The 12,665-nt window shown below is 47.7% G+C and overlaps 2 protein-coding genes across 2 annotated transcripts; one reads left to right on the top strand and one right to left on the bottom strand.

The window, feature by feature from the left end:
• Nucleotides 1–3,909: 3,909 nt before the first annotated feature.
• Nucleotides 3,910–4,553, top strand: LOC123068827 (histone H2B.4-like). Its single transcript, XM_044491505.1, has one exon. It carries the CDS (start codon nucleotides 4,000–4,002, stop codon nucleotides 4,405–4,407), a length of 408 nt encoding a protein of 135 aa, XP_044347440.1. The 5' UTR covers nucleotides 3,910–3,999; the 3' UTR covers nucleotides 4,408–4,553.
• Nucleotides 4,554–5,205: 652 nt separating this feature from the next.
• Nucleotides 5,206–5,790, bottom strand: LOC123068828 (uncharacterized). The gene has a single exon (XM_044491506.1). The coding sequence runs from the start codon at nucleotides 5,649–5,651 to the stop codon at nucleotides 5,352–5,354; it is 300 nt and encodes a 99-aa protein (XP_044347441.1). The 5' UTR covers nucleotides 5,652–5,790; the 3' UTR covers nucleotides 5,206–5,351.
• Between the last annotated feature and the right edge of the window lie 6,875 nt (nucleotides 5,791–12,665).

Genomic DNA, 12,665 nt, shown 5'->3' with positions numbered 1-12,665 from the left:
CCTAGATGCTCATATTGGCTCCCACATATTCTACGAAGATCTTTATTGGTCGAACTGTTATGACAACATACGTTATTCCCTTTGTCATCAGTATGTTACTTGCCCGAGATTCGATCGTGGTATCTTCATACCTAGTTCAATCTCGTTACCGACAAGTCTCTTTACTCATTCCGTAATACATCATCCTGCAACTAACTCATTAGTCACTTTGCTTGCAAGGCTTCTTATGATGTGTATTACCGAGAGGGCCCAGAGATCTATGCCAACCCAACAAACAACTTTGGAGATACCTGTAGAGCATCTTTATAATCATCTGATGTCTACTATGCAACTTTATTCTTGTAGACATCTGTTGGGCCTCCAAGCGTAGAATTTTGTAGGGCGGTAGCAATTTTCCCTCAAGTGGATGACCTAAGGTTTATCAATCCGTGGGAGGCATAGGATGAAGATAGTCTCTCTCAAGCAACCCTGCAATCAAATACAAGAAATCTCTTGTGTCCCCAATACAATAGCAAACTGTATACGTGCACTAGTTCGGTGAAGAGATGGTGATAGAAGTGTAGTGTGGATAGTAGATGTGAGTTTTTGTAGTGCGAAAAATTAAAAACAGCAAGGTAGTAAATGATAAAATGGAGCACAAACGGTATTGCAATAATGGAAAATGAGGCCTAGGGTGCATACTTTCACTAGTGCAATCTCTCAACAATGCTAACATAGTTGGACCATATGATTATCCCTCAAAGTGCAACAAAGAATCACTCCCGAGTTCCTATTAGCGGAGAACAAAAGATAGAAATTGTTTGTAGGGTACGAAACCACCTCAAAGCTATTCTTTCCGATCAATCTATCCTAGAGTTCGTACTAAAATAACACCATATAATACATATCAACCAACTCTAATGTCACATAGATACCCCAATGTCACCACGAGTATCCATGAGTTAATTATACGATATGTATCAAACAATTTCATATTCACAATACTCAATCCACACAAAGAACTACAAGGAGACCCCAAAGATTCTATCGGAGAAAAGATAATAAAAACGTGCATCAACCCCTACACATAGATTACCCCAAAGTCACCTCAGGAATCTACAAGTTGAGTGCCATAACATATATCAAGTGAATCAAAATAATACCCCATTGTCACCATGGGTATTCATATGCAAGACATATATCATGTGTTCTCAGGTCTTAACATTCAATCCGACAAGACAAAACTTCAAAGGGTAAAGACTCAATTCATCACAACAAGAGTAGAGAGGGGAGAAACATCATATGATCCATCTATGTTAACAAAGCCCATGATATATCAAGATCCTGACATCTTAAGATCACGAGAGAGAGAGAGAGAGAGAGAGATTACACACATAACTACTGGTACAAACCCTCAGCCGCGAGGGTGGACTGCTCCCTCCTCATCGTGGTGGCCGCCGGGATGATGAAGATGGCCACCGGTGATGATTCCCCCCTCCGGCAGGGTGCCGGAATGGGGTCCCAATTGGTTTTTGGTGGCTACAGAAGCTTGCGGCGGTGGAACTTCCGATCTAGGGTCTCCCCGAGGGTTTTCAAAATATTTGGGAATTTATAGGGCAAAGAAGGGGTACGGGAGGCCACCGAGGTGCGCACAACCCACCAGGGCGCACCCTGCTGGGTGATGCCCTCCTCGAGGCACCCCCTAGGTGCAGCCTTTGCCCACTGGTTCTCTTCTGGTCCATAAAAATCCACAAAAAGTTTCGCGGTGTTTGAAGAACTTTCATTTCTGCACAAAAAACAACACCACGGTAGTTCTGCTGAAAACAACGTCAGTCCGGGTTAGTTCCATGCAAATCATACCAAAACCATATAAAATTATTATAAACATGGCATGAATACTTCATAAATTATAGATACGTTGGAGACGTATCATCATCCAGTTACGTTGTGACGTTTGATAGCACATAAGGAATTCCTCCGATATCCAGGAGTTGCATAATCTCATAGTCAAAGGAATATGTATTTGACATGAAGAAAGCAATAGCAATAAAACTGAACGATCATAATGCTAAGCTAACGAATGGGTCTTGTCCATCACATCATTCTCCTAATGATGTGATCCCGTTTATCAAATGATAACACATGTCTATGATTAGGAAACTTAACCATCTTTGATCAACGAGCTAGTCTAGTAGAGGCTTACTAGGGACACGGTATTTTGTCTATGTATCCAAACATGTATCAAGTTCCCGATCAATACAATTCTAGCATGAATAATAAACCTTTATCATGAATAAATAAATATAAAATAACACCTTTATTATTGCCTCTAGGGCATATTTCCTTCATGGGTTGCGCGCGCCGCCGGCGGGTGGCACCCGGCAACGCCGAAAGACGTGAGCTTTGGGATTGGCACGCCGTGGCGGTGTACGGGGTCGGAATGCGGCAAGGCAGAGAGAGCCTACGCGGAGGATGGGATGGCGACCGATGCCACCAACAAGCTAGGAACCGAAAAGGAACACATATCCAAGCTGCTAGGGACGGAGCCGTCGGGATGTCGCCAAGCCAAAGGCCGGAGAGACGCAACAACTGGACCGCCGGGGACGGAACCACGCCCGCAGAGGACGCTGGAGAACGCATGTACATGACCGCCAGGACCGGAGCGGAGCCGACAAAGTGTCCACCACGAGGCCTCAACCACCCGCTAGAGAAGACCACCTTGACCACAGAAATCGGACGGAAACAACACCGTAGCTCGGAGGAGGCGTCGCCGGAGATGAGGAGCAGCCTGCAACCTGGGCAGGGCCAGAGCCTCTGCTCGCCTGGGGTCCTCCACCATCCAAGCCGCGCTAGCACCATCAGCAGCAACACAGTGGAAGAGCGTGCTGTCGAGGGGGAGACGACCATGGGAGGAGCAGAACGAGCTCGTGCTGCCACGCCGGGCCGGAGGACGTATCAGCCGGAGGGAGGGGTGGGGAGGAGCTTCGCCAGATCGGATCTGGGCGGGCGAGGCCGAGCGCGCGAGGAAGACACCGGGGCGCAGCTGCCGCCGCGAATCCGGGCAAGGAGGGGACGAGCGCCGTCAGAGGGGATGAGGAAGGCGGCGCTGGAGAGGGACGCGATGGTGGAGCGGCTCCGACTAGATCGAGGTTGGGGGAGGGGTCCTGGCTTGAAGAGGGGAACGAGACCGCCTCGCCGCCACCTTCCCTGGGCGCGGCGCGCTTCGCCGGCCAGCCCTCCGGCGGCGGCGCTGCGGGGAGTGACGGTGTAGAGCGGAACTTGGGCGGCGGCGCTGGTTTTCCCCCGTGTTGCCAGACACGTGCGACGTGGGGGACGAGGGTGGCTCCTTTATGCTCAAAGTCGAGCGGGGAGGCTGCGAATTCGGGTTAAGGAAGGTGGAGTGAGAGAGCGGCCCGGTGAACATTTCGCTATGATGCTGAGACTGAATACCGGACCCGTCGAATTTGAAGCATGTCCATGCTCCATGAAATCGAATAAAGTTGCGAATTTTTCTTCGACGGCCATGCATGTCATGAAATCGAGGATGATGTCGTGAATTAAGAGCGAACCCCACATGTAGTAGATTAACTCCATAGTATATTGTTGACTCATGAAGTTGAACTATCCAATGGTGGTTCGTTACTTCCGGGAAATATACAAGTAAGTGCTTTGCAGCAGAAAAAATGTCGATCGGAAATTGAACTCAAATTCCCGCCACGGAGAAACTCCAATACGCGCGCGTGGGCCGAAACCCGCCTGCTCCCCCCGCCCACGTTCTTTCGCCACGTCAGCGATCCGCGCCAAGGCGCATCTGGGTCGTCCATTGCGCACCGCGGCGGACGGCCGATATCATATCGATCCGTGGCACCCATCCGTCCACCAATCAGAGCCCGCCTCCCTCCTCATATAAATTCGCCGCGCCCTCGCCGTTTATCCACCACCATTCCCCCCACCTTCGAGCGAAGCCGCGCACAGCACACCAGAGCACCTCTCCCCGTTGCAGCAGCAGCAGCAGCATCCATGGCGCCCAAGGCTGCCGAGAAGAAGCCGGTGGAGAAGACCCCCGCGGGCAAGAAGCCCAAGGCGGAGAAGAAGGTGCCGGCGTCCAAGGAGGGCGGCGAGAAGAAGGGGAAGAAGAAGTCCAAGAAGAGCGTAGAGACGTACAAGATCTACATCTTCAAGGTGCTGAAGCAGGTGCACCCGGACATCGGGATCTCCTCCAAGGCCATGTCCATCATGAACTCCTTCATCAACGACATCTTCGAGAAGCTCGCCGGCGAGTCCACCAAGCTGGCGCGGTACAACAAGAAGCCCACCATCACATCCCGGGAGATCCAGACCTCCGTCCGCCTCGTCCTCCCCGGCGAGCTCGCCAAGCACGCCGTCTCCGAGGGCACCAAGGCTGTCACCAAGTTCACCTCCGCCTAATTTGGCACGTCGTCCGTGTGTCTTCTCTGGTGGATGGATCGATGTCACCCTGTAGTTTCCTGTTCGGACTCTGTCCTCTTGTAACTTGTGCTGGTTGTGTGGGATCATATTTCATGATCCGGAGAAATAGTAATTTCAGTTCTTGATATGATTGTGCAAGCTCGCTTTTTCTCTGTAAATCTCTGCGGCAACGACTCTGAACTTGCAGATATGTTTCTCTGTTTCAATTCTTAATTTCAGTTTCAGCGAAGTGTTTAGTGCCCTGTTTCAGTTAACTGATGAATTGTGGATATCTTCAGACAAACTCAGTTTCATCTGCCGACCTTTTGTCATGCTCGCTGAATGGCCATGATCCCCCAGAACGGATCGTGAGGTTAATGGATCAGGCTTGTTCTAGTCGAGGAGAGGATGTTTATTTAGAGAAGACGCACATAAACTTTTCTTGTGCTGAAATGCATATTTTGTACCATGTGTATTTTCTTTCGCCACTTTTTGTAATAATGTAATCACATTGTTGTTCTTGGGAGTACATGGTATGCAAATCTCTGCAGACAACGACTCCAAACCGGCAGAGATGTTTCTCTGTTGGACTATGAACTCTGAACTTGCAGGATGTAGGGTGGTGAGTCTATTTCAGTTAACTGACGAAAGTGTCGGTATCTTCAGACGTAAACTCAGTTCGATGGCTTTGATCGCCTGAAACTTCACTGTTGCCCATGCAGATGTTGCCGTTACTGAAAATCTCTGCTCCGTCACGACGTCAAGCATTAAAAACCAAAGCTAATCTCCAAATAATCATGGCGAAATTGGTTTCTTTCTAGCTCTGCATTCTGTACAACACGCGGCTTCAGTTGGAAGCACAAGTTAACAGCAAATGAACGCGCCGATCGCACGAAGAAAGAATTAGTCTCACACACGACCACGAGCAGCTCGTGATTCACTGATCAGTGGCACACGATGGTCCCGAAGCAGTCGATCCCATCGAACTCCGGCGCGAACCGCGCCCTCAACGTCGGCGGTGACTGCGATTTCCCCTTGTCCGGCTGCTGCTCCGCCTCAGCCGGCAGACCGCGCTGCTTTCCGTCTTGCCCTGCTCTAGCCTGGTCGTCGTCGTCCTGCTGCTCCTGCAGCCTCCTCCCCTGCCGCTGCCAGGAGAGCCGAGCCCAGCTGTTGCCGGAGCCGGCGCCGGGGGCGACGTCAGCCGGCGACGCGCTCAGGATGGAGAAGGCCAGCACCTTGTCCATACTCGATTGGAGACGGGGATGATTCCTGGCTTCCTGCAGCAGCTCCGGCGGCCGACGCTTTCTTGCACGCACGCACGCTCTGTGACTTTGCTTCAATTAATCAACTGGCTTTGCTTACTTGGTGAAGGGAGAGCGGCGACGCGACCCGGCTTATATACGGCGGGGCATGGTCATGGAGGAAGTTTTGGGCATGGCGGTTTCTAGCGCGCGCTGGAGGAGTCCAGAATATTCGTGGACGCGGCCGTGAGGGAGAACCAGCGAGCGAGCTCGTGAAAACGCGGTGGCGTGGTGGAGGTTGCAACCGTTCTGTGGTTTCGCGCGTGTTTTCCTGCTGTGCTGCCTTCACATGGCATTAAAGTATCACCCTCTTAACATTTTACCTTTTTTTAGATTTTTGGAAACTTCCAAACTTGATTTTCCATGAAGTTTTTTTAAATGTTGGTTCCCATGTAATAGCATGACACCTTGGGCGGGGGCACCATGCTAGAGAACACGACACCCTGGCCCGGGGCGCCATGTTTCAAAAAATTGGATGTTAATATAGGTTTTCAAAAAAAAAGATCATGTATTTAAGAAATGTTTAACGCGAACTCCCTCCATAAAAAAATATAAGACCGTTTAGATCATTAAAGTAATGGTCTAAATAATTTAGATGTATATGATTTTTTTAGAATGTTTACTGAAAAAAGCTTAAAATTTGTTGAACAAAAAAGAAAAGAAAAGATAAAAATCAACAAACAAACACAAATAAAGACGAAGAAAACAAAGGAACAAAGAAATATAAAATAAAACCAGTGAAAAACAAAAGAAAACTAAATTTATAACAAAGAAAAGCACGTCATTTGGCTCGCTCTCAGCCGCCCCCACGTGTCGCGCTCTGGGCGCTTCCTATGTAATTTTTTTTTATTTTTTTGCACGTGTTTCTGGCTTTTTAGATGATTTTTTCTGGGTTTTTTCGGCTTTTCTGTTTTCCTTGCCTTTCGTATCTTTTGGCCCTTTTGTTTTTTCTTCTATTTTTGAATTTTTTATTATATTTCCTTTTTAAAATTCATGGCATTTTATAAAATTCATTTTTCTCCAAAATCCATTATTTATATTTTATAAAAATCATGAACATTTTTGAATTTTTGAATTTGTTTTCAAATCCATGAATGATTCAAATTCATATTTGGTTTTAAAATTCATGAACATTTTTCCTTATTAACATTTTCTAAAAATATCTGATTTTTTATTATTTATACCTTTTTTTTAAAAATGAACCTTTTTAAAACATGTGAAACCTTTTCAAATCCATGAACATTTTCAAGTGTAGCAAACATATTACAAATCCCCAAACTCTTTTTAGAAAAGTGAACGATCAATGTCAACGATCAGTGGTCAACGGTCAAGGCAAGCTAATCAGCTGGTTGAAAGAAGAATGAAACAGGACGAGGCAACTAGCGAGAGCAAGGCGGGCGAGCAATGGAAGTGTTAATGGGCCACAGCCTGGGACATACTATCTTTTAGTGGGCGCTAGGGACAAAAATTGGCGCTGAAGCGCCGATTAGGAGGACTGCACCATCTGGTCATCACTTTCTCATGTGGCGTGTACCGTGCCATGGACTACTGGGCTGGGCCAATACTTTCCTCAAAATTCGGGACTTGCTACCACTCTCCATCCAATTGGAGGCTCCCACCCCGGCGACATGGAAATTTTTATTCCTAAATACTCCCTCCGTTCACTATTATATGTTCTATTTTTTAATCGAATGTACATAGACAAGTTTTAGTGTGTTTGTAAACTCATTTCAATCCGCATGTAGTCCATATTACAATATTCAAAATGTCTTATAATAGGGAGCGGATGGAGTATTTGCTAACAGGTTGAAGGTAATTTTGCCGGAAGTCATCTATCAGGAACAATGAGCTAAGTTGTATTACTCTCGCACACTGATTACATTGGCCACGTCGGGCTTATATAGCAGAAGTACACACAGAGAGAGGGGGAGAGAGTATACAACGGCACCCCTGCCATGCAGGGCGTGCGGGCGCACGTAGGCGCATGAACAGCGTGGGCAATTAGCCTAGCTAGAGACCCGGCGAGTGGGTTAGCCATCTGGGAGCTGTTGTAGACGAGCAATCGAACACCCCCCCGCAGCCGAAACGTGAGGTTCACCGATGTTGAGGCTGGACCGAAAATCGTTGAAGACGCGTGTCGGCAGCCCCTTTGTGAAGATGTCCGCAAACTGGGAGCTCGTCGGGACGTGAAGAACTGCAGCTCGCCTAGCATGACGCGTTCACGAACGAAGTGGAGATCTATCTCAATGTGCTTCGTTCGTTGGTGCTGCACCGGGTTGCTAGACATGTAGACGACGCTGACGTTGTCGCAGTAGACCACCGTAGCTCGCCCGGGAGGCTGATGAAGTTCACCGAGTAGTTGACGTAGCCACACCGTCTTGGCGACGGCGTTTGCCATGGCGCGGTACTCGGCCTCGGCACTGGACTGGGAGATGGTACTCTGCCGCTTCGACGACCATGTGAGAAGGTTGCTGCCGAGAAAGACACAGAAGCCGGAGGTCGACTTGCGTGTGTCTGGGCAACCTGCCCAGTCGGCGTCGGAGTAGGCAATGAGATCGGTGGAGGTGTCCCGATGGAGCTGGAGTCCGAGGTGCGTCGTCCCTCGCAGGTACCGTAGGATGCGTTTGACGAGCTGGAAGTGGCAGTCACGCGGCGCATGCATGAACAAGCAGCACTGCTGGACGGCGTAAGAGAGGTTGGGGCGTGTCAACGTGAGGTACTGGAGCGTTGCTCCACGGTCTCCGTGTGGCCAAGGAAATCAATTTAAGCCGGGTATGATGCTTTGGAGATTCTGATCTGGTGGCCCAACAAGTTTTTGGCACTTGGGATTCTAAGGATCCACTCATGGCGGCTTACAGACGCGAGGTGGATATTGTGGCGGGTCACTTCAAAGGTTATCAGGTTGAGCATATTGACCGGTGCAAAAACGAAGCAGCAGATGCTTTAAGCCGGCTAGGATCTCAGCGTAAACCGGTACCACCCAATACCTTTTTAGATATCTTGCATAACCCGTCTGTTAAGTTGCCTACAGAGGAGGATTTAGCTGTTCCTGATCCGGAGGCCCAATTGGTAGCCGCTTTACATGTAATTCCGGATTGGACGGTTCCATATTTGGTGTATATGAACCGGGGCGAGCTACCAGATGATGAGGTTCTAGCCAGATAGATAGTCCGGTGATCAAAGTCCATGGTTATTCACAATGGCGAGTTACACCACTGCAGTGTTTCAGGCATGTTCCAGCGTTGTGTTTTCGCCTGAAGAAGGCCAAGAGATTCTATGCGAGATCCATGAAGGGGATTGTGGTCATCATGCCGGTTCGAAGTCCCTGGTGGCTAAAGCTTTTCGTCATGGTTCTATTGGTTGACAGCTCATGCCGATGCTGAGGATTTGGTAAAGCGGTGTGACGCTTGTCAGAAGTTTTCACGCCGAGCTCATGTTCCGGCTCAAGAGCTATGGATGATTCCCATCACTTGGCCGTTTGCTACTTGGGGGCTTGATATGGTGGGATCTTTTAAGCGCTCCAAGGATAAGAAGACCCACCTGTTGGTGGCAGTTGACAAGTTCACCAAATGGGTTGAAGCGGAGCCTATAAGCAAGTGTGACGCAGCTACGGCGGTTCAATTTCTCAAGAAGATCATCTTCCGCTTTGGCTTTCCACACAACATCATCACGGATAATGGCACAAACCTTTCTAAAGGTGAGACGGAGGACTTCTGTCAGAGAGAGCACATCTGGCTTGATATAGCATCCGTGGCTCACCCCCAGTCTAGTGGTCAAGCTGAGAGAGCTAATCAAGAAATATTGAAGGGTATCAAGCCCTGGCTCATGGTTCCTTTAAAGCGGATGCCGGGTTGTTGGGTGGAAGAATTACCTTCTGTGTTATGGAGCATCAACACCACCCCCAATAGATCAATGGGTTACACACCTTTCTTCATGGTTTACGGGGCAGAGGCGGCCCTCCCAAGTGATATTCGTCATGATTCGCCCCAGGTTGCTAATTATGTTGAAGCGGACAATGAGCAAGCACACCAGGAGGCGTTGGACCTCTTAGATGAGAAGCGGGACATGGCTTTGGCTCGTTTGGCGGTTTATCAGCAAGACCTGCGGCGTTATCACAGCCGCCAGGTTAAAACAAGAACCTTTCAAGAAGGCGACTTAGTGCTCCGGCTCATCCAGGATCAAACCGATATGCACAAGTTATCCCCACCTTGGGAAGGTCCCTTTGTGGTCAGCAAGAATCTGCACAACGGATCATACTACCTCATTGATGTTCGAGACAACTCACGCAGTTCTGAGAAGGAGACCCGGCTGCCATGGAACATAGCTCTCCTTCGGCCTTACTACACTTAAGCCATAGGCTTCTCTTATGTACATATTTTGACAATGTATATATTATGATCAATATAATAAACCGGCATCCTTGCTATAAGCAGGGCCTCTGCCGTTTTCCTCAAATATCTTTTTGGTTACATGGGGGCTTCAGCTGACAAAGCGGAGTGCTGCCTGTTAAACCGGCAATCATGCCACAATACAGCTTGGGAGCTTCACACCCAAGGGGCCAAAGAGAGTCTGGATGCTATGCACAGCTCAAACATAGGCACCCATTGAGCACAACTCACATAAATTACTTGGGGGCTCTTTGTGCACTGCAACAAAGAGTTTGAAAGGACCCTTGTAATATGCTATCAAGCACGGCTTGGAAGCCTAGTGTATTCACGTAAAACCCCGGGTTAACCTGCCTTCATCAAGTAAGCCACTCCTATCCAGGTAATCCTGGCATGACCCGCCAAACGTTTGACAAGTCAATCTTATACAGACCCTGAACTTGTCAAAGTTAAAACGATGATTGGTTAGTTGGAGGTCCATCCTAAAAGGCTTTGCAAAATGGTTTAACTCAGCGGCCTGGCAACCCATGAAAAGCCTCGAATTTGGGCCTGGCAGCCCTTGAAAAGCCTTGACTACATGGTCTTTATTTGCTTTTTGCCAAGTTTTCCCCCCTTTGTTAAAATTTATGTTAAACCGGTGTCAGTTGACCCGGTATGGCTTTTTACTCATCATAATAACCCGGTGTTTGTTAACCCGGCTTGGCTTTCAACTACAAGTTGTCAGACCATATTCATTATTAAACCGGTGTTACAACACCTGGTCTGGCTTTGACTACATGTCGCCAGTTTGATCATCTGGTGTTCATCACAACCCGGTAAGGTTTATCATATACACCAACACTGTATGGTGAGAGTTATCAACACTCCAGATTTGGGTTCTCACCCTTACTACAATCCAAGTTGGTAAACCAACTAAGTGATTTAATATCACAGGTATGATTTATTTCATATTCGGATTCAACTTTGGTAATTAACCGGGCTTTGTATTGGGCATTGTGACCCGTCTGGCGGTAAACCGCCCGGACAATTCTTTTTATGCAGACATCAGGATCGCATGAAATTATCAAAGTGTATAAGCAAGCACATAAAATATCATGGCGGATCACACATGATCATGTATCAATATTGCAGAACAAAGTATTTTAACTAGCCTATTACAAGGCGCTTTGAGGCCCAAAATAATGATTGTTTTTCACACAGAACAGTATGTAAAAATTAGGCTTATTGCCGGATTAAGACTCGTCGCCAGGTGGACGTGAGGTTGATGGATCCTCAGGCGTCGGTTCAACCTCCTCCTCCCCACCCAGTGGCTGGAAGTCAACGGTGGTCCAGTCAATCGGGGTTAAAGCTTGAAAGACAACCTCTTCGCTTATAAGACTGGACGGTTCAACATCAGGGGCATAAGTGTGCTTACGAATTGGCGGAATAAGATTCTGCACTTCTTTCACAGCAGTGTCAACTCGATGGTTGTTGGCATCATAGAAGGACCGGTGAGCATCCAAGTTCACCTCTTCGGCCAATTGACTTGCTACTGGATGCATCTCCTTGGTCAGGGCTTTGAGGGCTTCATTATCAAATGCTGATCCGTTTTCTTGTTCATCCGGATAGCCCTTGGTGGTATCAACTGGATCCAGGTTAGCTATCCATGATTTGGCACGAGTCAGTGCTAACAAAGCGCCAGCCCTGGCAGCAGATCGCTTCATTTCTTCTATCTGCACCAGTGTCATCGACAATTTGGCTAGTGTATCTTGATTAGCATTGGTGCCAGTTTGTTATATGAGGCCGCACAGATAACTCATTGGGCACCAATGTATAGTTGCTCAATCAATGTGTAAGCTGCCTTCAACTTCATCCGCATATCTGCGCCCAGATGAGCAATGCGACTACCTGCAACGGTTTAAGAATTTAATGTTAAACCGGCAGAGTTGAAGATACTTTAGCACAGGATATTACAAAGTACTTACCAAAAATTGCAGAGGTCATAGCATTCACTTGATGTTTCAGCCCAGTCAGCTCTTCTGCCACCGGTTTAAGAGCTACTTCGGCGTCTTCAGCCCGCTTCAACAAAGCGGCCTTCTCAGTTTCCCAGTTGGTACGTTCATTTTTGAAGCCATCCTTCAACTATTCCATTGCTGTTAAAGCTCCCTTTAGCTCCTCTTTGGCTTTAGAGGTCTCTTCTTGTTAGGACTTGATGTTTTCTTGAAGATCGGCGATTTGAGATTCTTTGGTATTTATATCGGTCTGCAAAAATCAGATGCTAAAGCTGTTAATATTTCTATAAAAGTCCCAAGCACATAACAAGTTATACACTTGGCACTTGGGGGCTAATGTGGATTGTTTCTTAAAAAGGATGTTTTAAAGTCCCAAGACTCAATACAAGTATTAATCTTGGCACTTGGGGGCTAATGCGTATTTGATCAGAAAATTAAAGGCAGAAGACTTCAGGAAAGAACAAGTTTTGAACATGAAGTCCCGGTTCATCTTGATAAGGTAAACCGGCCCTTGGGGGCTACTCAGTTGAAGTGTTCTTTATCTCGAAAGTCCCGGTTTGTCTTCAAGAGATAAACCGGCC

The sequence above is a fragment of the Triticum aestivum genome, chromosome 3B (assembly GCF_018294505.1).
Source record: "Triticum aestivum cultivar Chinese Spring chromosome 3B, IWGSC CS RefSeq v2.1, whole genome shotgun sequence".
Classification (NCBI taxonomy): Eukaryota; Viridiplantae; Streptophyta; class Magnoliopsida; order Poales; family Poaceae; genus Triticum; species Triticum aestivum.
Note: the sequence above shows the minus strand (reverse complement) of the source record. Positions and strands in the feature narration are given on the sequence as shown.